The sequence below is a fragment of the Ambystoma mexicanum genome, chromosome 2q (assembly GCF_040938575.1).
Source record: "Ambystoma mexicanum isolate Mex_15411 chromosome 2q, UKY_AmexF1_1, whole genome shotgun sequence".
NCBI classification, from domain to species: domain Eukaryota; kingdom Metazoa; phylum Chordata; class Amphibia; order Caudata; family Ambystomatidae; genus Ambystoma; species Ambystoma mexicanum.
In genome coordinates this window covers 361,639,760-361,663,975 of record NC_090924.1, presented here as the reverse complement: position 1 = coordinate 361,663,975, position 24,216 = coordinate 361,639,760, and the positions used below count along the sequence as shown (strand labels likewise).

Here is a 24,216-nt window from a genome sequence, read left to right as displayed (position 1 = left end):
TTCTTTATGTTTCTCCCACCCATTCCATTTTCACTGTTTGCCTCCCCATTCAACTTTTGTCTTTCCTGCAAAGTCTCCCTTCTTTCCTTACTGACCCAAGGAATCTTTGCAGGACTGCTTTAAATCATCTACTCACATTAGTTTGGATGGATCCTCAATCAATCTCACGCATGCCCTACCCCCATTTTTCCTTTGTGATGCGGCTGTTACTGTACTGATACTGACTTTGACTGTTTGTGTGTTGGTTTCTCAGAAGCATCACTATCAGGAGCTGCCGCCAGAAGTGCAAGAGACCCTGGGAGAGCTGCCCGAACAGTTTGTCCAGTATTTCACCTCCCGATTTCCTCATTTACTTTTGCACACGCACAGGGCAATGAAGATGTGCGCAAAGGAGAGACTTTTCCACCCCTATTACTACCAGGACACAAAGGATTCCAGCAGATGAACCTAATAGGTGCACAGCGGGAAAGCTGGTGAAGGCTCCATATCAAAGGGATACAGGAGCAGTGGGATTGCAAGACTTTACTCTACATATGTGGTTGTGAGGGCTGCAGAGCCGTTGGAACCTGTGGTCTGCTTTACACCACAGAGATCTGCCTCTGCACCCAAAAGTCTTGACAGCTGTACAGCTGTGTAAACCAGAGCCCTAATCCTGCACTGGAGACTACAGATGGGCAGTATGGAGATTGATCGGATCTGGGGAACCAGTTCTGCATCAACAAGCTTGAGACCCATCTGTACCCTGTAACAATGGAGAAACTACACATGAGAAGGACCCAAGAGCTGGCTTTGTTCTACAGATTGGAGGTTAGAGTGAGCAGACAGAGCACAGAGTGGTAGAAATTAGACTCCAGGTCCTGCACAAGACATTATAAAGGCGTAGTCCTACTCTGTACTAGAGGCATGACGGATGTGGTTGTGCATAATAGAATATGAATTCTTTACCCAGCTCTTTCCTAAAGCTAGGGGAGATTTTAGAGGAATGCGATGCAGAGATTCAGCCCAGTCCTAGTGACACATGGATCTGGCCTTGCACAAGAGATTTCACACAGAAATGTGATCCAGAGACTCTGCACTATACATGTGACATACCTAGGTATATGCTAAACACAAAATGCCCTGCTCTGCACTAGAGACTATTAGCAGCATGAACCAGGCAGAAGTCTGTTGCAGAAACATCAGAGATGTACTACTGCAATGGGAGCAGCAGCATTACTTTCCAGGGAATGGTGGTTGGGAATGTTTTTATTTGTTTACACCTGTTACAGACAAGGTTAATTAGCAAGACATGCTTACCGCCATTGGTGGAATATCTAACATTACAACCTTTTTTTCATACTAAGGTAATCATTGAAGCCTGCAAAATGTGCTCTTTTTAGGTTAGAATAGAATCTACATGCAAGTGGGAAAGACGCATCTCTTCAGTAATGCACCTCAACCCTTCAGCTATTTACCCAAACCTTTCAGCAATTTCCTCCAGCTACCCATTTGCTCCAGTCCTTCATTGATTTCCCTTAATCTTTCAAGCAATTTTCCCCAATTCATACAGGCTTTTCCTAAACACATCCAACCTCCTCCTTAAGCAACTTCATTCAGTCATGCATTCATACAGGTTCAATAATGCATCCCCACTGCCAAGCTGCAAAGTTGGAGGAGGTGTGTACATCCATGTTTATTTTTGGAGAGCATAGCTTTCGTTATGTAGGTATAGATCAAAACAATTTTCCATGGGCATTAATAAAATATATGTATCAGCTCTTCGGTACCAAATGGTTATGTAGATCACCATTTTACCTGATGAGCAGAGGTGGTAAATTTGAACAAGGCCGAGAGCAGAGGCCCAACCATAGGTGGATGATTCTGAAAATATAGATCTAGATGATGGATTAACACACCAAAACAGATTATTTTGGCAAATAGGCTCCCTTAGCTTGTCCAAAATGAATCTAGTGCATAGACAATATATAATCAGATAAAGGCACTACGCTCTGTGCAAGTAGATCGACTTGCTTGGGGTATTCAGATATAAAAGGGCTATGCTAGCCCTTTTTAGTGTCCGTTTAATTATCTTGAATTTCAATAAATGCAGAACAATCATGCTATCTTAAACTACTCTGTAATCCAGATTAGTATTAATATCCATACCGCGAACAAGGGAATACCACACCAGCTGTGAGATGGAACCAGATTGAGAATCCATCTCATGAATCCAGTGTTGTGCCAGATGAAGATGCATTCCCCATATTGCAGTCAGTCCCAGGGAAACACCTGCATTCAGAGGTCATAAACCCTAGCGCTTGTTTTTTTAAGAAAAGGAATCCTTTATTATAAAGAAAGGCCCTCCCTAAACTATATCTATTGCTGACCTTATACATGCAGTTGCATTAGCGGGCATCAGCAAAATCATTGCCTTTTTAACTGATAGTCCAGACAAATGAGAATAGGCATCACCCCCAAATATGAGGATTTCCTAATATGGCAGTCATAAGGGTTGATGTGAACACCTTCACATCATAGGTGAACAGGCACTAGGATCTTGTTAAAGACTTGCAGAGCAGAGGCTAAAGGGTGAGTACCTTGTTACTGGTTTTATACCCAATGACTGCAAAATAGAGGTATGTCTGAAAGTGTTGCTTTGTTGTAAAAATGTCACTCTTCTTGGAGTAAGGACAGGATACTGTGTGAATGTAGCCATTTTAATTTTGTTGAACTAGTAAATGGTGGTTGAAGAATATGTCTAAAATTGCATGTACATCAGATGTCCATTAGGCCCATGCAAAGAACCTGGGAAGAAAGCCTCAAGTTATCGCCATTTGTGGCACCCATTCCTTGGTCATCAACATCCAGTAGCTTCTTCAACTTGCTTTTATTGTCTGAAGAGATCGAAGTTGGCAAGAGGAAACAAGTTGTTACAGAATGCAAATGGATTATCAACTATGTTCTACCATGAATTGAGACCCTGGGTCTTAGTGGCTTTCCTTAATGACTACAGTCAAAGCGCATCCTTCCCAACCTCATATAATCAATTTTACTTCTCGGATTCCTGTATACCATAGCCATAGTAGCTAAACAAACCTTGGCTGGCAGTTTTGTGATTTTTCTATCTATCCCATGACACCTGGGCAATTAGTTAAAGTGAAAGATAGTGAAAGTTACTTACAGTAGTGACTGACTACTGTCCCATTCCCCCCATAATTATGGGTGCCCATTCCAATGGCATGGGATTGTCATCTTTTGCACAGCAATGACTATCAGAATTCAAATTTGAGGCCAGGGCCTCTGCGTGCGCCTCAGGGCATGGTCCAGTCACACACTCACTCCACCCAACGGCAACTCCTGCAAGTCTCTATTTTCCCTCCACACCAGAAAGTGTGACTAGCTACTTCTTATTAGGGTGTTTGGAGGGAGACATATGGAAGAAAGGGGACTCTGGACAGTAGTAACTACGATGAGTAAGGAATAAGTTACCTGTAACTCCGGTTCTCCAGCATTGGGATCTTTAATAGATTCACATGCTGTGAATATTCCCCGTCATCAGGCTGGGAATCCTCAGTAACATAGAGCAGTTTAAACTTAAACTGAAAACTTTCAGTCACTTTTGTGCTCTATCATAGTCATTTTGGGTCATACTGCCCTCAGCCAATAAGAACAACTGCCTTAGCTCCTCCCCTAGCCATCTTCGGATTTGGCAGCGCATATGAGTGGCAGTAAGGGCCAAAAGATGAGCCATGCGGCGTAGGTTGGAGGGTCGCATGTGAATATATGAAATATATCAATGCTGGAGAACCTGAGTTACAGGTAAGGAACTTAGTCCTTCTCCAGCATTAGATCTTTCATACATACATACACATGCTGTGAATAGATTACAAAGCAGTAGTACAACAATACCAATGGGCAGATGCAAGCTCCCAGCATAATTTACCACTGGTGACTTACCCACCTCACGCAAAAAGGTTCTGCAGTTCTGCAACTGGCCGACTCTAGATTCTTCTGCAGAATGTCTGTCGACACAGTAGAACCCGGTGAGCGTATTCACCGATCTCTAGGTGGCTGCACGGCAGATGTCAGGCAGCTGAATTCCAGAGAGAAAGCTGTGGTTGCAGCCACTGCTCTAGTAGAATGAGCTCAGGGTCTTCTGTGAAGCAGTCTGCTGGCTTGCTGATGGCAGAATGAGATGCAGGCAGCAATCCATCTTGGAATGGAGGACTTCGAGAGAGCCTTCCCCGTCACAGAAGGTCCAAATGAAACAAACAGTTGATCCGTTGTAGTGTCCACTCCGCTGGAGACGTTGGTGTGCCAAAGAATACAGGCAAAACCACCTGCTGATTTAGATGTAAAGCAGATGGCACTTTCAGTACACATGTTGGGTTAGTACGTAGAACTTCCTTATCCTTTTGTAACGTTAAATTGGGCAGTTTTACGGAAAATGCCTCGATTTCCCCAACTCGTCTGGCCGAAGTTATGGCCACCAAAAAAGCAGTTTTCCAGGAAAGATGTTTAATAGATGCTTGGTGCATGGGCTCAAACGGTGGCTCATGAGTCTTGCGAGTAGCACATTGAACTCCCATGCTGGGCGACGGACAGGTGGAAAAGACCAGAACACACCACTCAAAAACTCCTTCGCCAGCCGGTGAGACCACAGGGATGGCACCCCTACAGCGCAGTTGTACCTAGAGATCGCAGCTAGGTGCACCTTAATGGGAGAATGCGTTAAACCAGACTGAGCCAAGGACAACAAATATGGCAATAGATCCTCCGGCCGGATGGTCTGGGGTCGCAGTCGCTTGCTTTTGCACCATACTTGAAAACATTTCCACTTGCAGTTGTAGCATTTCAAGGTGGATGGGGCTCTAGCCCTGGCCAGGAAAACCTGGCAATCTTGCGGAAGGGACAGAGTCCCAAACTCTAAGAAGACAGGAGCCGGGCCGTCAGATTGAGAGGCCGGGTCGTGGTGCAGTACCGCTCCCTGATTTCTGGACAGGAGCGATCGGTGTGGGTGCGGGCTCGATCAGTGTTGCTGATGAGAGGGCCAGGAGGTCTGTGTACCAAAACTATCTCGGCCACGCAGGAGCCACTAATATCAGTTTGCATCAAAACAGTCTGAAGGTGTGTAGGACCCGAGGCACCAGATGAATCAGAGGAAATGCATAAAGAAACGTCCCTTCCCATGGAAACGCAAAGGCGCCCCCCAAGCTCTCCGGATGGGGAAAGCATCAGGCCAAAGGTTTTGCAGCGACTATTGTCGTGGGTGGCAAAGAGGTCGATCTCCGTAGGGCCCCACATTTGAAACAAGTGAAGCTGGTCGTTGGGCAGTTCCACTTGTGATAAGAGCATAACTCACTGCTGAGGGAGTCTGCCAGAGTGTTCTGAATCCCCAGTAGATGAAGGGGAATGAGAAACATGCTCTGCTATAGAGCCCGAAGCCACAGGGCCTGGGCCTCCTGGAAAGCTGTGGGGTGCTTGTTTCTCCTTGCTTGCAGACATAAAACATTGATGTTGTGTTGTCAGTGTAATTCCATACCACCTTTGCCATCAGGAGGGGAAGTAAAGACATCAAGGAACAAAAAATTGCTCGTAGCTCCAGGCTATTTTCCTTCTACGACAAAAGGCCCCTGGTGTGTTGGTCTTGACAGTGGGAGCCCCAGCCCTTCAGTGAAGTATTCATCGTGATGGTAGCATGATGGTCCGGTAACCTGAAGGGGGCGCCCTGCACCAGATGTTCCCTCACTGACCACCAGTGAAGGCTCTGTCTGAACCCCAGTGTTAACGCAATGCAGTTGTCCCAGGACCCTGAGGCCTGGACCCAGCTGGCATCCAGGAATTCCTGCACCTGTCTCATGTGTAACCGGCAGTTGGTGATCAACGGGATGCATGATGATAACATCCCCAGCAGGGATTTGTAGTTGTGGAATGGCATTACCTGGGCGCCGTTGAGGCAGCACACCTTATGTAGAAGAGCTGGCTCCCTTTCGTCTGACGGTCTGGCGGTGCAGGTTTGGGTGTTGAGTCTTGCTCCGAGATAGAGCGCCTGTTGAGATGGAACCAGGCACGACTTTGGGAAGTTGATGGAGAAACCAGTTGCTGTAGACACTGGATGGTGGTGCGGGTGTTGGTTTCTGGCAGCGGACAGGAGGGGGCCCTCACTAATTAGTCATCTAGATATGGGTAGACGTGAATGCCCCTCCACCACAGGTGAGCCACCACTGGTGCACAGCATTTGGTAAACACCCGTGGAGCAGACCGCAGGCCGAATGGAAGGGCCTTGAACTGATATTGTACTCTTGTCACCATGAAGCATAGGTAGCGCCAGTGTGAGAGACAAATAGGGATGTGAAAGTAGGCATCCTCGAGGTCGAGGGACGCCACGAAATCTCCTTGTTGTAGCTGAGACAACAACTGCTGTATCGTGACCATGCAGAACATTTGTGCCTTTAGGAACCTGTTGAGCCCCCTCAGATCTAATATGGGCCTCCAACCCCCTGACTTTGTGCAGTGACTTTTTCCTTACCAGGAAGTAGCAGGAGAAAACTCCTGTGCCCAACTCGTACCGTTGGAACCTTCTCCACTGCGCCCTTCTGCTGCAGAACTGCAATTCCTGAAGCAAGAGGTGTTGCAACCTTTCTGGTTTGTGTGCGGGAGGAATGCCCGGTGGATAGTCCACAAAATCTAGCGAGTGGCCCTGCTGGGGAGGGATAGCACCCATTCATCGGTCGTGATGTGTGTCCATTCTTCGGCGAAACTTGACAGTCGTCCTCCCACTGGGCTTGCTGAAGTGGGAGGGCCTGGCACTGGGCTGGTCATGCCCGTTTGCGGGACTGGTCCCTAGATTGGGAGGATCCACGCGTCGCTGCAATCCCCTGTAGTACAGGGACCTTTTCCTGTACTGGTCCCCTGATGAATACAGGGTCTTGTAAGAAGAGGAATATTGGTACGTGGTGCAGTTATCCTGCAAAGTTCTGCCATGGCGCCTTTGCTGTATTGTGCCCAACGAGCAAGCGGCTTCCGTGGTCATTTTATGGACTGTAATGCCTCGTCCACCTTCTTCCCAAAGAAAGCGGATCCGTCGAAGTGCATATCCACAACCCTGGACTGAATCTCGGGTCGAAAATCTGTGACCTTGAGCTAACCCTGCCTATGTAGGACCATTCCGTTCCCAAGCTGGCGAAAACCAGTATCACTGATGTCCACAGAGACCGTAATGGCATGGTCTGATGCCAACTCGCATTCATGGAAGATGTCCAAGGCCTCTTGCTTCTTGTACTCCAGCAAAGGATCCAACTTGTAGCACAGCTCGCGATTGTAATGTGCAAGTATGGCCATTGCATTAGCCGCCCTGATAGTCGTGGCTGCAGTGGTAATGATCTTCTTTCCGAAGACGCCAAGGCGTTTTCCTTCCTTGTCTAGGGGGACAGAGCAGGATGACGATCGGTTAGCCAACCTTTTCCTGTCCGCAGCGCTCTATGTTGCTCTGTACTTTTTGTCGGGCCAGTCTTCTTTGGCCGGGGCAGTGGCGGGATGCGCTAGGGTGATCTTCTAACAGCGGTATAGACATGACAGATTTCCTGCGCTGCTCTCTGCGCTGGTACAGCACACTCTCCTTTCGCTGTTCCTCCGGCGCAAGGCCGAATATCGTGGCCGCCCTGGACATGAGTACGTGGAAGGGCCCTACTTCATCAGGGGGTGAGTCCTTGAGTGGAACGTCATCTGGTTGCCCATCAGCTGTGATGAAGTCATCACATTCATCAGTGTGGGTCGTGTGTCTGTCCCAGTATCCATCAGCCTCTGTGGCACCGACTGGTGCTTACCCCTTTTGGGGGATAAGGGATGTCATCCATTTCCTGGAAAGCCCAGGGAGATCTGTGCGAGGTCACCTGATAGGCTCTGTAACTGGGGCTGGTGCAGGCAGACGTTGTTGCAAGGTTGCCACTAGAATGGTTAGAGTAGATCAAATGTCCAGTGACATGTCTCTTTGTGTAGGCAGCAATGGCTCTGGTAGATTGATTGCTTGAGCTGAATGTAGAGGGGGTAAAGGTGGTAGCCTGATACGGCTTGCTTCACCCCACTGTGAACTTCTGGCAGGCGATGTCCTGCGTGCTGGCGACCACGACAGTGATAGGATGGCCTCCTCTTCTGCTTCCTCCACCTATAATTGGGAGAGAGCTGGCTCTGACACACCAATACCACCCGGCAGCAAGGCCACCCCAAGGTTAGGTAAAGATGCCTGTAGACGGGCCGTCAATTCAGACACTGTGCTGCTGCAGGTCTCAAAAACGCCAGTGACAATGACAGTGCTAACAATGGTGTGGAGGGGGCAATGTGTGTCCGTCAATGAGGTCATCGACGGTGTCGTCGACGAGGGTATGACAGCCGTGGACGCAAATGCCCTCGACAAGATCCTCGTGGACGTTGACATCTTTGTTGATGACGTGGAAGTCGTGGTTGTGGCCGATGACGGTTTCAACGACGACGACGTTGTTGTGGTTGTTGACGGCTTCGTTGACGGTCGTAGTAAGGTAGTCGTTACCGTAGACGGTTTTGTTGAAAGTTGGGCGGTGTTCATGGCCCTGGGATAAATGACCTGGAGTGAGGTTTGGTCGTCGATGATGACGTCCTCGTCGCCGAGTTCGTCAACGACAAGTTCGTTTTCACAATTGAAGGCGAAGAGTGGCCACCAGATTTCGACGTGGACTCAGAAGACATTGCGTTCCTAGGGCTTGTCTCTGGAGGTATCTTTATGCCTCTTCTTGCTGGAGGCCTTGACTTCATGCGACCTAGACCTCTTACGAGAGGAGGTTTGCTGGGCCATCCTGCCCCACCCTAACGAAGCATGACTCCGAACTGAAGCATAGTCAGGTGTCCCGTCAGCAACCTCGAGCCACGCGACAAGACAGCAGTCTTGTTGGAGAACAACTGGCAAATTTCACAGTCCTGGATGACGTGAGGATGAAGGCAGTAGAGGCAGTCGTGGTGGTGATCCTCCACATAGACATATTTCAGTCCACAGCGGGCACAGGCCTTGAACAGGCACTTCCTTGTGTATTCTGCCATGAGGTAGGCCCAGCTGCGCAAAAGCTTCATCGAAGATTACCGGCGGTGGGGACGGTCCACGGAGCTAGCACTGTCGCTCGGCAAGTAGATGTAAAAAAATATACATTTTTCGTGGAAAAGATGTTAAAATCCAATCTTATTCGTAGAAAAGTTGAAGAGATGATTTTTGAGTACTCCCTGGACTAATGTGCTGTAACAAATCTGAAGATGGCCGACAGGGGAGGAGCTAAGGGAGATGTTCCTATTGACTGTGACCCAAAGGACTATGATAGAGCACAAAAGTGACTGAAAGTTATCAGTTTAATTTTACTCTGTTACCGAGGATTCCCAACCTGATGACAGGGAATATTCACAACATGTGAATCTATGAAAGATCCAATGCTGGAGGAATCTAAGTTACTTACCCGTGAAGTTCTACATCACTGGTATCTTTTATAAATTAATTTGCTTTTATGTCCTGATCTCTGTTTAGAAAATACATAATGCACATCATCAAAACATGAAGGCTTTTTTCTTGTAACTAGTTGGACTTGTTTCACCCCATCAGCCACCACTGTACTGACCTAGCTAGCTGGTGGTAGTTACCACAAGACAATCTCTGTTGCGTTAGAGTGGGTCACATGTGAAATTATAAAAGATACCAATGCTGCAGAACTATACATAGAGCTATATATACAGGTAAGTAACTTAGATTTCTCTGGCACTGGATCATTTATAGATGCACATGTTTGTTGAATATATTTACAGAATAGGAAGCAGCAAATACATAGGAAGGTAGGCACAAGATTGTTGAACAGTTCTCAGCACAACCTGATCTACCCCTGTATCTGTTCTTGCTTCTTTGTCCAAGAATTGTTGCCTGGAGTACACTTTCAGGGACTTCCATGTAGCTGTCCTTCAATTTGACTTCATCCCGGCAACTGTTTGTTCGACAGTTTGTAGCAATGTTAAACAAGTTGTTTAATGCACTTGTAATGGTGGCTTTCCTTATTGCCTGACCTTTCATGGCTGTTCTATATGCTATAAACAACTGAGAGGGTGCTATAATATCCTTTGTTCTGTCTATATAATAACTCAAGCTCTGCTTAGCATCCAGTGGGTGAGGAAACTGATTTGCTTTAGATTCAGCCTCCCTATAGAAAACGAAAAGAGACACCTTTTGGTTCAAGTGAAACTCTGACAGGGGAGGAAGGATAGCTCAGCGGCAAAGTGATTGTCTTGGAAGCAAGACAACGCAGCGCCACACAGTTTTGAATCCTGATCCTGCGCTTAGAAAGCACTCGTTGGTATTAAGTACGTTATAAAAGAACAATAACAATTATAATCTTAGGAAGGAATAACAGATGCATTCTCAACGCAACATTGTGCGCAAAGAATTTTAGATATGGTTTGACCACAGAGAGGGCTTGAATCTGACTAACCCTCCTAACCGAAGTTATTGCTGCTAAGAATGCAGTCTTCACGTAACATACTTTAAATCTGCTGAGTGCATAGGCTAAAACGTCCATGTCGTTACAGGGGGTTTCACTGGAGGAAACACCTTTAACAAACCTCTAATGAAGTCTTTAGCCAAATGCTTGGAGAAAAGAGTTTCATTGTGAGTGAAATTGCTACTGAATGTGCTTTAATCAATGAGTGTTGCCATTACAATTCTGCCAAATACAGCAGATATGGCATATCCTTTTATTCACCTTAAATGTTGCAGGATTTAGATATCTTTCTGCACACCATAAACAGAATCATTTCCACTTTCTAAATCATGGTGTATTTATTGTTGATGCCCTGGAATGGGCCAAAATGTTCACACATTCCAGAGGCAGTTTCAGATCTCTAGGACTTCAGGTGCTGTGCTGCAAGGTTGAGCGAGGCTGGAGGGTGATGCAATATCTTCCCCCGCTGCTAGGATATTAAGAGCAGGTGAGATTTCAGGATTATGTGCCTCTCTGCCGGCACTGCCAATAGGTCTGAGAAACATACCTGACAAGACCATCTTGGAATGATCAGAATTCTGCCACAAGGATCTCTCTACAATTTTTGCACCACTTTGAATAGCACTAGTAGTGGGAGGAATGCATAAAGAAATGTGTCAGTCGATTCTATTGCAAACACGTTCATTACTGTACCTTTTTGAGGAAAACGGGACACAAACCTCCTGCATTTTGAGGTTGTATTTCTTAGCAAAAATGTCCTGATTTCCCCGAGCACCGGAGAAGAAAATCCACTGCTGCCTGATACAGCTCCCAAGCTCGACTTGCTCAGTCAATCCAGGAAAGTGTTTGTACTTCCTAAAAGCATTTATGCTAGTGAAATTATTCATTATTTTGCAGCCCACGCCCACAGTGCTTGAGCTTCTCTGGAAAGACAGACCATGTACCTCCTTGCTATTTTCTTTTAAATATTTTGTTTTAATTTTCTGCTTCATCTCATAACAAATTACAACAGATGGTTTAGTCACAGCATTGCTAATACATTTAATCTCGTACAATTTCCCAGGCCAATACCCCCATGTTCCAACAGGGAATTAGGCATCTTACCCTGCTCCCACATGGAGATCTTCCACCTACTGTGCTCTCTTTCCACCTTTTCATTCTTCTCTTCATTGGAACTCTTATGGCTTCCCATTCTGCCTTCTATCTCCCTCATTACCTTTCCTTTCCTCATTCTCTGCGGCTGTCTTTCATGTCTAGTCTCTTCTCCTCAGGATGGCCTTAAATCTGGTGAGTATGTCAGTTCATTCAGCATTTGCCCCCAGTCCATTCCTTCGTTACCCTCCTCTTCCGACCCCATCTGTTTCCGTAAGATTTCTGTTCGGCCAAGGCCTGTTGCTGAATGTCTCTTGCCCAGGTCTGTATTACCGGGCCTTTATGCCATTTCCATGATATTGCAATTATTCGTTTTGCTGGAATTAATAAAAAATGTACCATCTTCTTCTGGGTCCTGTCCCTCTTCTTTCCTGGCACCAATCCCCAAAGGCAAATGTCGGGCCTCCGCTCATATGATCCTCACACCTGAGAGTTGATTTTAGTTAGTATCTCTTCCCAGTAAGTTATAATCATCTGATATTCCCATTGCATGTGCCAGAACCTGGCTGAGTACTCCCCACATCTTGGGCAACAATGAGATACCTGTTGATTGACAGTGTGAAGTCTCTATGGAGTCATAGATCTCCTTGCTTGTTTACACAGTACATGCTGATTGTGCTGTCGGCCTTCATCAACAAGTGTTTGCCAGCCACTTGAGTTTGAAATGCTGTTAATGCCAATCTTACAGCCCTCAGCTAGAAGACTTGTGTGTAGCTCTTTTGTGCATCTCACCACAGCCTCCTGCTTTGCAGGCCTTCAAGGTGTGTTCTGCCACCAGCAAAATGTCTGCTTTTGATCTTCTTAGAGGCATAGCTTTCATTAGGTTGACTCTTCCCTGCCTCCATGTGAGAGCTGTTTTCATTTTTTCTGTTACTTGAATGAGGTCATCCAAAACTCCTAAAACTTGCTGCCACTCTGGGTGCAAGTGTTACCCCCTCCTCGAGTACCGTTATCTTTAGCATGCTGAAAATAATTATTAAAATACATGATGACATGAGACCCAGCAACCTTTTGAACTTTCTGACTGAGATTCTTGTATTGGAACATATGCACGTGGAGATTTCCATCAACGTTGTTACTGTGCCCTCTCACGGTATCACCAAATTGCAGCAATTGTGTCTAGGTTTTCTCCCAGGAACTCTTATCTGTTTTTTTGTCTGAAAGATTAATTGGTCTTCGTTCTTTGTCAATCTAAGATCCTGCAGCAAATGAAGCCCCTGCTCCACTGTTACTTTGAGACACCTTTAGCTGTGATCCTAATGGATCCCATCATTGAGATAGTGGAACACATGAAACCTCTCCCTTCTCAACAGAGCTGCGACAAGTGCCAACACCTTTGTAAACACCTTATGGGCTGATCCGAAGCTGAAAGGTAGCACCTTGAATTGGCAATGTTCCGTCCTCATGAGAAACCAGAGATACTTGTGAAGTCTTTCGTGGACTGGGACACGAAGATCCAGCAAACAAAGAAAATCTCCCAGTTCCAGTTGGGGGAAAATGTCCACCAAAGCTAATACTCTGACGTTTATGGGCTCTATTTGTTTTGATACCTTAGATTCATAATTGGCTTCATCGGCTTCTTTACTAGGAAGTACTGAGAATTCCCTTTTTCCATCAGCAGCACTTTCTATACCACTTGCTTTATTCTCATGCGTGCCTCTTTTCTCAGTAAGTTTAAATGTACTTGTTTGGACAGGTGCTTGAGAATGAGTTTTTCAAAAAACTCTGATTTCCTTGACGTACAATGTTGAGAATTATTTTGTCTGTTTTGTTCCCTTTCTGAGGCAAAATGGCATATTTGGCATCCCACTGACGTTTTGGGAGGCCGGCTGCCAGGGAGTCCGTTTCTTCTACTATGCGACGATATTTGTTGCGCCCCACCTTGACATGATCTTTGCAGAGTTCTGTGCAATTGTTGACTTTGATCGGATTGATGATGGCTATGAGTAGATCTGCTTTGCAAGTATGGCTGATATAATCTGTATTGGCTTCCATTATGTAGACTAGCAAGGGTATTTTCTACCTCTGTCCGAAAGGATGGAGATCTTCATTGCATTATTGAGCCCAGGCTTTTAACAGTGTCCGTGTCTGAGCTGTTCTTTGTTGAATGGGAATGAATGGGCAGTCCAACACTTTTGTTTGGACCTCCAGCCTGAAATACATATTTCTCAAACATACGTCCCTTCTTAAAACCTGACCATTCCAGAGATTTGGAAACTCTATAGCCCCAATATCCAGCACAGGTTTCATGTTATGCTTAGATGCTAGCCTGCCGTTCCTCAAGATAAATCCAACCTCTTTTTGTTTGTCTTCAGGGAGGAACTTCAAGACTTGGGCCATCTTCTCCCACTGTTCCCTTTCATGCCTTGTAAGCATGACTGTGGTGTTAGCCGCTCAGATCAATGAGGAAGTTGTTGATTCCTTCCTCCTGACACTTTCAATTTTTTTAAAGTCCTTATCTGGTGCACTGGCTGGATTCAAACACCACCTAGCGGCTGTGGCTACCATAGACTGGTGATGTCAGGCCCCAAAGCCACATTTGGGTATCCTCTTTTGCTTTGTACTTCTGTTCCATCTGCAGGAGTGCAGGCAATGCAGAGGCTGGTGTCTTAAAATGTTTTCACTATCACCCACATGTTGGAGACTATTGGTGTTGCAAAGGCTCCTTCTTCTTAGCTACTTTCAAAAGTGAAGCAATACCCTTTTCCAGTTCTTTCTTCCACCTGCAGCCTGAATTCCCCTGTGACCCGTTGCATGAGTTATATAAGCCAATGGGCCTCATTACGACCCCGGCGGTAGCCGTGCCGGTAAGAACGGCAGGCTGCTGCCGGAGTCATGTTTTTTTTCTGGCGCCTGGCTTTGGGGAATCACCGGGGCAATACAGCCCCGTCGGTCCCTGAAGCCAGGCGTCGGAAAATGCAACTGCCCATAGGACTCAATGGGAATGGGGAGGGCGGATGCACCGGCACTGTGTTCAACAGTGCCGGCGCATCTGTCAAAGTCTGCAGGCAGGTGCCGTTCCGCCCACCGGGTCAGACATGGTGAGCAGGAGGGCACCCGCCCACAGAACTCGGAGTGTGCCGGTCCGGTAACAACAGTGCCGGTAGCTTACCGGCACAGTTGTTTCTGCGACCGGCACACTCCTAATGAGGCCCAATGAGTCATAAAATGGGGAACCACGTTGTGGCCTAAGAATTGGTGCATCCTTGCGGGAAATATAATAATCTCACAGAGCACCTTCTTAGAATTATCTTATATTTATATCCAGATTCTCTTTATTCTCTTGATGTCTTACTTGAAAGTGTGAATTTCCTGAACATCCTCGTCAGAAAAAAAACTCTTGACTTTCCCCATTTTCCTCATCCCAAAGTGAAACTTCACTTCCTTCCACAATTGATCACAATAAGTAGTGTATTTTTAAATGGCTTAGATTTCCATTTCTCAAATTCTGCCACAAAGGCTTTCATTGAGGCTATGATATCCATTTTTATTGAGGCCAGAGGATCTGTCTTACTTTTCTCTTTCTGAAGCGTTTTACTTTGCTTTTTGTTTGTCTAGTTTTCCATGTGTTGTTTTCTCTCCGTCTGTCTTGTTGTCTAACCTCTTTCCAATGTCTAAGTTTTTCTCTTCCTTTCTCCTCCGGTGTCTTTTCAACAGACCTTTTTCTTGGCTCTGGTGATTTTGGAATGCTCGACATTGTACAAAACGTTGATGGCTTAGTTGTCTGTATCCTTTGACTGGCATCAGAGGTTCCAACATTGTCTTTGATGTTGAGGATTTCAGCGTTGATTGCTTCCACAGTGTCTGTTTCCTGTCTTTCATTGTCGATGTGGTCAAAATCTAGCGAACTGCTGGTGAACAGTGTGGCGGCTGGTTGTCCGATGACTGTGCTGATGGATAGGTGCTCATACTAACACATTTAATACTCTGTCTGGGACAGCGATGCTGATATGGCACCCACCTTTTTTTCAGAGTCTTGTAAACTCTAGTCCTTACTTTTTTATGTTCCTCCAATGCTCCAGATAAGATTTGGAAGTCCAATTCCCAATGAGAGTATGTTATAACAGAGTAAAAATGTTTTAACTGTAAAACAGAAATGTTTTAGCAATAATCATTTCTTTGCACCTAGTTATGCATGCACATTAAAAGATACACGTTTGCGCCTTCCGATCAGGCAGTTTTAATAGTAGTTTCTTCCTGTGGTACTACATGCACAATTGGTCCAAACATATCCATGGAGCTGTGTGGGTGAATGCAAGGGTACATGGTTCTACGGGTCTGTTTCCGATTTTTTTTGTTGGGAGTATTTTTACTAACAATTTTTATTTGTTGGGAGAATTTGCCTATTTTTAGGGAGTAAAAGTGGCTGATACACCCCTTATCTATAGGGCTGTATCCCTCTTTTCCTTCTTGCTCAAATTCGACAGATCAGTTCCTAATATCACTCTCTTTCCAAGTCCTGACTGAAAAGGACTGCCAAATGATAACATCCAGGGACTTCATGATCTGGATACATGCAATATACGCACTGGATCTTCTTTGGATACATTTCTCTGCCCACATTTACTGCAGTGCTTAAAAAGGCTTTTTCTTTTCTTCTGTCATTTCCAACCAGAGATCAAACTCCTGTAACATGAAGTGTACCAAACCCTTCTTAAAGAAGCCTAAAATTCCTCACAGAAAAACACTATAGCTCTGCTCCTAAAGCAGACTTCCTGCATAAACACATGTGGTAAAAGTCTGAGGATTGAGGCGATGAGGGTGAAGCCATTAGTTCAGTAGGACTGGGGGCTGACGGGGCAAAACAAGGCCAATTGCTTGTAGGAAAAAACCCTCCATGTTTTTAAACACATAATAATGATGATGCCATCTATGTTCTAAAATCTGTATTAGTTACCTGGGGGTGCCCACTTCAACATGAGGGGAATATTCAATAATAATGTGAATCTATAAAGGATCCAATGCTGGCTATCTTTTGCTTAATCCTGCATCCCATTCCGTTTCCTACATAAAAATGAAAGAATACTAAGGTATTCGAGGGAGGAAGAGACAATCCTAAGCAAAGAGGTTGTGGTGAAGAGCCTAAGCAAACTAGGCACCTGGCCTAGTACTAGTGTCCATGCAGTAAGGTTTACAAAAACAGAGGGACAGAGGCATAGCCAGGATTGTCTAGCAAGTGGTTCCTTAAGCTAATGTTGGGCCCACCACAGTGACATAACATCTGTAAATGCCCACACAGTGCTGCTGAGTGGTCATTCAAAGATTCTGGGTGTGCCTTGCCTGCTCAGGCCTTACCCTATCTACGCCTCTGCAGAGGGAGAGGAACATGTGCCTGAATGGGTGATTAAGTGCCAGGATAAAAACGTCTATGGAATGTGACTGCAGCTACCTGAGCCCTTACATCATGAGCAGGAATGCCGCTTGGCAGAGCCTTTACTTGAAGAGAGTAGGTTCTAAAATACAGGATACTATCTTATCAGGTAATGGAATCCTTTGATGCGTTGTTGTCCAGTTAGGATCCACTAAATGTCACGAAGAGTTGGCCCTCCTTACTGAAGGAATTCATGCTGTCCAACAAGAACATGAGAGCCCTCTGAGAATGGAGTACTCTGCCTACCTCCAATTGAGGGTGAGGAAAAGAAATGGGTAATGACATTTCCTGATTGATGAAAACATGTCTAGCCGAAGCTAGCCACCAGAAAAGCAATCTTCAATTTGACGAACCTAATGTCTGCAGATGTGCCAAAGGTTGGATGAGCCTGTGAAAGCACAATGTTCAGATCCTGTCCAGGGTGTCGAGTTCTAACAGTTGGTGTCACACCAGGCCATCAGAGTGGCTTCAAATGACGAGGTTAGAGGTAGAAAACAACAACTGAACTGAGTTTCTGTAGGACTCAGTTGCTGCCACATATGTCCAGCAAGAGTCCGCTTAGGTATTGGATTCAATCAGATGGGATATAAAAGATAATACTTGATCGAAAGAGCTTTGGAAAGAGGTTAAACCTCTGATCCTGGGTCCAAAGACAGAATTTGAACCACTTACTTTGGTATTGCTTTCATGCAGATGACTTTCTGGCCTCTTTAATGATACTAATACTGTTATGCGGGAGGCGTAGCTGCCCTAAAGTGCACACATCAGGAATCAGGCAGCCAAGCACAGAAATTTAGAGAAGGGGTTAAGCATCCTCCCTCTTGAGTCATAACCTAAGGGAAGAGAGGTAGAAATGGAAGTCTCTTTATCAAGAGATCGGATAACTATGGCCTGGCTGGATAGTGCAGTGTATTAAGGATCATTGAAACATTCCAACTCGATTTTCATTCGTCCATCACTTTGGTAATGACTGGAATGGGTGGAAATGTATAGTGTCATGTGCACCATGGAATGTTGAGGGCATCCCTGAGGGAGCCAGAGCCCTAGCCCTCTGCGAAGGAAAAAGGTCCTGCATTTGGTTTTCGTGGGTGGTGCAAACCTATTCACTTGTGGTGTCTCCGACTGCTCGAAAATGTGATCCACCACCAGTGGAATTCCCACCCATGATCAGCTCAAACAAGTCTTCAGAGTCTCTGCTTCCACGTTGTAAATACCATTTAGATAAGCAGCGTTGTGGTAACCGAGAGCACATTCCCAATCTCCACTGACAGTAAGCACAGTGGACATGACCTCTATTTGGGTCAACACCACTTTGCCCATAATAGAAGGGAGGACCCCCTTCAGCGCTAAAAAGATGTCTCGGAGCTCAAGGACATAAATGTGGTCTAGCTGTTCTATGGGAGAGAATACACTGCACCATGCAAGAGCTGAAACAGAGCCTTGGCCGTGACTACTGAATTCCCACAAGAATGGCTTGTTTTCTGCACTCCAACTTCCCTTTGACAAACCTGTTCTGGCCCGCAAATGATCATCATGGAGATCATGATTGGATGAACAAGGTCACGTAACTCCCTTCCTTTACTATGGACCCCAACCCATTCCAACTTGGGCATTAGTGGCTATGGGCAGATGAGGACAAGGGTGACTCCTCACAGCAACTCCTTGGGCGGGAGGATCCTACTAACACTGGCCCAAATAGAAGCAACAAAAGTCTGGCTAAGACCATGCATTTAACCTCACACCATGTGCTAAGTCCCATTCCTACCCCGCAAATCTAAAACACCCCCCCCCCCCCACTAAAAGAATCTTTGTATCCCACCAGATGAGTCTCATCCTGTTTCCAATTGCCGACTGATTCCCAAAATACACAACATTGCAGACACATTGAAGCTCACCAATGCTAGATCTGCAATCAGATGGGCAGCTGACATCAAAGGACTTATGACACACCACACTTTTTACACTCCTCATTGCAGAGACCTAGGTTGCACCCACATCTGGCATAATCACCTTCCAAATAGCTACTCGCAACAGCACATCATCAGTACCAACAAAACAGGTGGCAGTCTCACATTATTAAATAAACCTCCTATCTTGCAGTCGCCTTTAAAACACACCCATCTCCTTCTTCAATGTGTTCTCCTACCAACCCCCCCTAAGCCATCCAAACCGGAACCACAAACTTGATTTGCTGCCCTTCAGCTTGTAAGACTCCATCAACAAAGTCACAGAGACCATCACCTCCATGTCACCCATGCACTTAATATCTTCCTTGGTTACTTCAACCACTAAACATGGTTCTGTGTGATATTGTTGAATACTAAAGGCTGCACACAAAAAAGACAGATTTTTATTTACGCCGATTTGATGCAGCCTTTAATATTTGAACAATATCACTTGTCAACCTCCCCCGCACCTCACACCTCTTAAAACCACCTCTTAAATCATGGGGTTTCACCCCCCAAACCCCACGATTATTCCTGTCCCCTCCGCCAATAACCGTGCCTAAGCCCTCCCACTAACGCATACAGCAATACATACACCCCTTCTCCCCAGCCCCCTCCCCACACACTCCAAACACCACCCCTTAACATACAGACACGCAAACAGACAACACTTTGGTTTTCCCGTGTTGTTCTTGGTCGCGCCTTTGTCAGCCCCTGTGCACACTCATGTGCGACAGGGGCGTGACAGTTAGATTTAGAAAGATCACTGTGTGCAGTCACAGAGCAGTCTTTCTAAATCGGGCTTTGAAAATGTTTTTTAAAAATTACATTTTCACTTAGTTCCGTGAACATACATTGTATGACTGAATTAATGCTGTCAGTCACCCAACTCATAATTGCACCAACACCAACAAGAAAATCAACACTCTAGACCTCATCAATCCCCCTCAACCCCTTTTGATTGGACAACCCCATATAAAATTGTGCAAACCAGATTTTGATTCGATTGGCAGCAGGAAACATGAACTAATTTCACATACTTTTGATGCATTAACTGTACTGTTACTAACAAAGATACCTTGATCTAAACACAAACTTCGATTATCAATCAATTACTACCTGGAAAATAAAAACTAATCAAATACCAAACTCATGACAAGAGTAAACCTATGATTCCTGATTGTAAGGTCTGGATTCCAAGTACATAGAGTGAAACTCAAGCCATGTGTTTTCCTTTTATCTATAAAGGGACTTGAAAATGACACCCACCACTTTCTAGAAATCAAAAAGACAATACTCAAAACATGGCTCTCCCAATAGACTTCAAGAAGGGGCTACCTAATTTCAAACAAAAATAAAAAAAAGACAACCCAATCTTTAGAAAATTGCACCCATTTTAGAAATTAGAAGAGGACTTTCCTCGAACATTCAGTGCTTAAAGGCCTGGCTCGCCTAGTAAACATAAAGAAGGTGTTAGTATTAGATGGAAAAAGAGGACATCCATCACACATTTGAAATTCAAAAACATGGCTCTGGAAACTTACCAATGCTACAAAGTAACTCCTAATGACAAAAATATTACTGTAACAAAAACGGATTATTTTCTGCATAATCATGAAAAAAGACATAGTAGATGACAATAATTCTACTCTTTAATGATCATAATTAATAAATAGTACACATTACAAACCTGGGTTTGTCATTTGGCTATCAGCCAATCACGCTTAGCCCAAAATGTGTTAATGAACTTCAGTTCAGTACATGGTAACAAAATCCAAATTATTGATGACCGAGTTCATAATGTCCTTCAACTGCCAATTTATTCTCTTCAAATTCTATGGGACTTGAACAGCCAACACGTGTTTCGATTAAACCGTCTTTCTCAAGGCTAAGCTTCTCATTCAGTGACGCTGTTCAAATGAGGAATTACAATTCTCCTCTTGAAATTAGTCCTATAGGTTCTGGTACATTGCCCCAAAAAATAGGTTCCTTCAGACCCAAGATTTCTCTGGTGCTATCTCAAAGCAAGGTGACCTGCCTGGAATCACCACGCGCGGCCTGCATGCTTTTTGGGGCAATGTACCAGAACATAAAGGACTCATTTCAAGAGGAGAATTGTAATAGCTCTGGGAGACAAAGAGCACATCATGTCAGGAGGAGTTACTGGCATGCTTTGGATGGTTGCTAGGTGGGAGGGTGTGCCAGTCATTTCAACAAATCATTTATTTCCAGTATAGCACTAGTTAGTAAGGAATATGTAACAGTGCTAAAACGAGGAGTGAGGGCTGTAAAGGATGGCCATCAGAAGGATTACTGAACTTGGCGTGTTCCGGGTTGCAGCTTTTGGTTTGTGAAGATGCTTCTGTTATTGCCTACTAACAAACCTACTAACAAACCTGTGAACACACTGACCCACACCTACCCAGAATCCAATTATTCTGCAACGCATGCAGCCACCAATTTGACTTGTTCATGAAGCCCAAACCCCAGGCCCACAGTTGGAGTAACAAATGAAAAAAGCCACAGTAAAATAACGCATTGAAAGTAACCTGCACTTAAAACCAAGTTGTCAAAAAAAGAAGAATGCAGTTTTAAAATGAACACCAGGACAATATGTAGATACTCAACGAGGGCCCCCCCCCATGACTATTTGTCACGACCCTCGCCCTAAACCCCCTCTGGAAAACCCATTGGCCAGGTTGAGTCAGGACTCGGGCCTCTAGAGCCTGGCATCCTCTTCAAAAGCCCTCATGGGGCCAGTTCTGGCGCCTATGGCGCCAGACTCATACACCATGAAAAACAATGTGCTTGGGAACTACTTTATTGTATTGTCAGCCAACATGGAGGCATCCACATAGCTTGGTTCCCAAGAACCAAGCTATGCGATCTAGTGGTTTGAGTGTGGTAGCCTAGGGACTACTTTACCTGGACTATTTTGTTGGGACTATTTAAACCACACCCGAGCAAGACAACACGCTTCGCGTTACTTTGCAGCTTGCAATGTGACGCTCACCGTGTCCAGCTATTCCCTAAAACCTCGGAGAAGCAGAACCTGCAAGGAGACAAAAGGATCATCATTAGCAGCAGCATCTTACTCACGGCTTCGCAATTGCTGTAATTTCAGCACAGCAGGAAAAGCGCTTCCTTTCGCATCACTTTGGCTTTTCCTGCTGTGCTGAAATTACCGCAATTGCGAAGCCATGAGAGAGTTCTCTGGCACTGTCCTTCATTCAATTTATCTTAGGTCCCATCTCCCATTTACAGCCTCGGATGAAGAGTCGGTTTAGACTCGAAACACGTGTCAGGCTACTTTGCAAATAAATCCATCGGACTTATAACTACATCTCTCTTCAATTACTTGCAACACATGCCTATATTGCACTTTTGGGCGCAGTGCGACTGAGAATTGCCTGTGCCCTACATTCATTGGTTGGTTTGCCTCATTCCACCCACAACATTCCCAAATCATCCTAATGGAATCCTTCTGTTCGTTCCCTACCAGTGACTTGTGGTGTTTTCATTGTGGCCAAGTGCATTCCCTATTCACATAGGGATGGGCCTAGCACCACAGCCATCTTCTCTTGTGCCGAGTTTCACCTGATGTAGACCAGCCAATGTAGAATGCACAAATCAGAAGCATGCTTGCCTTGCAGAGTTTAGAAGAAATCCTCATACAGAGCATGAGGGTTGCTATATAGGATTTGCATTTCCGTTCCTGAAATGTGAAGACATGCATAAACAGTATTTCTAGTGACTGATGCTTTAAGGCTCATCCTGTGCCCAGGTAGGGCAAGCCACAGCATCCACCAACATGGTTGTAGAGGTGAATGACTTTCTGAGTGTGTTTGTGTGCTAATAACTGCAGAGGGTCAGGTTGCACTTGACACTTCAGCTGACAGCCCAACTGCTGCGCACTGGTCTCCTTTGAGGATAGGGGACCATTGTGTAGTTTCTGCTAGTTATAGGATGTGGTGAGCAGCTTGTTCAAAGCATCTTGTAACCAGAGCAGGTTCTGAAATGGGTCCACTGTACCCACAGATCCATGGTCTTGAGAACAGTAGTGTATCTGATTGTGGCACCTTTCTATGTAGAGGTTTTCTCCAGCAGCTTATTCCATCACATCTTCTGTCAATAATTCTACCTGGGCCTATCACACCCATTTGATTCTTTTGCCATGAATGTCCCACACACCCATCCACCCTCACTTGTGTTGCACTCCACTTACCTGGAACAGTCCTTCCTTTTCCAGGCTGCACCTACAAATGAAAGGGATTGGCTGTTTCTTCCAACACAAGTTTGTTTGAGGTCTATGAGAATCTACAATGATAGGGCCAGACATCCCTTTTGAGCAGACTGTCTAATTTTGACTCTCCTTTTTTAAAGACTATTTTTATTTTCTATTTATTTTCAATTTTTGTAATGATGTGGGGCACTGCATAATCTGGACCAGACCACCTCATGAATTGTTCAGCAATTCCCAACATGCCCCAGAGGTTGCTGTATTTACTTTGAGGGGGAGGTCTGTTTACATGCACAGGGCTCTCTTTCACAGACATAATAGAATACATTTTGATTTTGTGAAGGGGCATTGAGGATCTGTAGAAATCAGCATCTGTGAAATTATATTTTTTAAATGTGCAATGATTTATATTTATTGATTGCATTGGCTTATGGGTATGTCTCCAAATTTTCTTTTCTCAGGAAATCAAAGATTGTAAATCATCACATCTTTTTATTACAGAATTTACATTATTTTGTTCTGTGCTAATGTTTTGTAGAAAACTGAAAATAAAAATAAATGAAGTGCACAAGCGAAACACAAGAGTGAACAATTTCCCTAGTGCCAGCAAATGCCACAGAAAATTCATGGAGCAACAAGAACTTACTGCAATAGCCGAGGCAGTGGAGAACAAATAGGGTATGGATCATAGGTTTTCTTGAAGAGCTAGGGCCTCATGGTCTATTAAATAAATATTTAAACATATTCACCATAGTGACTACTATATTCTTAAGTGCATAGTCCCCATTTCTACATATTTATGGGATGTCGCTAGCCACCCCCACTCACTCTCTCCGGTTCCTAGCTCCCAATCCCATTCACAACAGTTGTTATTACTATGAGGGACACATTTTAGCAGTGACAGAGAAATGGGACTATAGACATATATACTACAATGTGTAAATTTACCTTGCTCCTAAATCCTGTTTCCTTGTATACATACTTGTGGGGGACTTGTGGAAGACTGAAAAGTAACATTTACAAGATAAA

General features: G+C 44.9%; 1 protein-coding gene across 1 annotated transcript in view; it reads left to right on the top strand.

The window, feature by feature from the left end:
* The window catches only part of ERN2 (endoplasmic reticulum to nucleus signaling 2), a 1,116,259-nt gene extending 1,092,490 nt beyond the window's left edge, over positions 1-23,769 (top strand). Inside the window, exon 22 of the mRNA XM_069647392.1 lies at positions 254-23,769. Coding sequence (XP_069503493.1) covers positions 254-445 — 192 coding nt within the window. The 3' untranslated portion in view covers positions 446-23,769. The remainder of the gene's footprint in view (positions 1-253) is intronic.
* Positions 23,770-24,216: the final 447 nt, after the last annotated feature.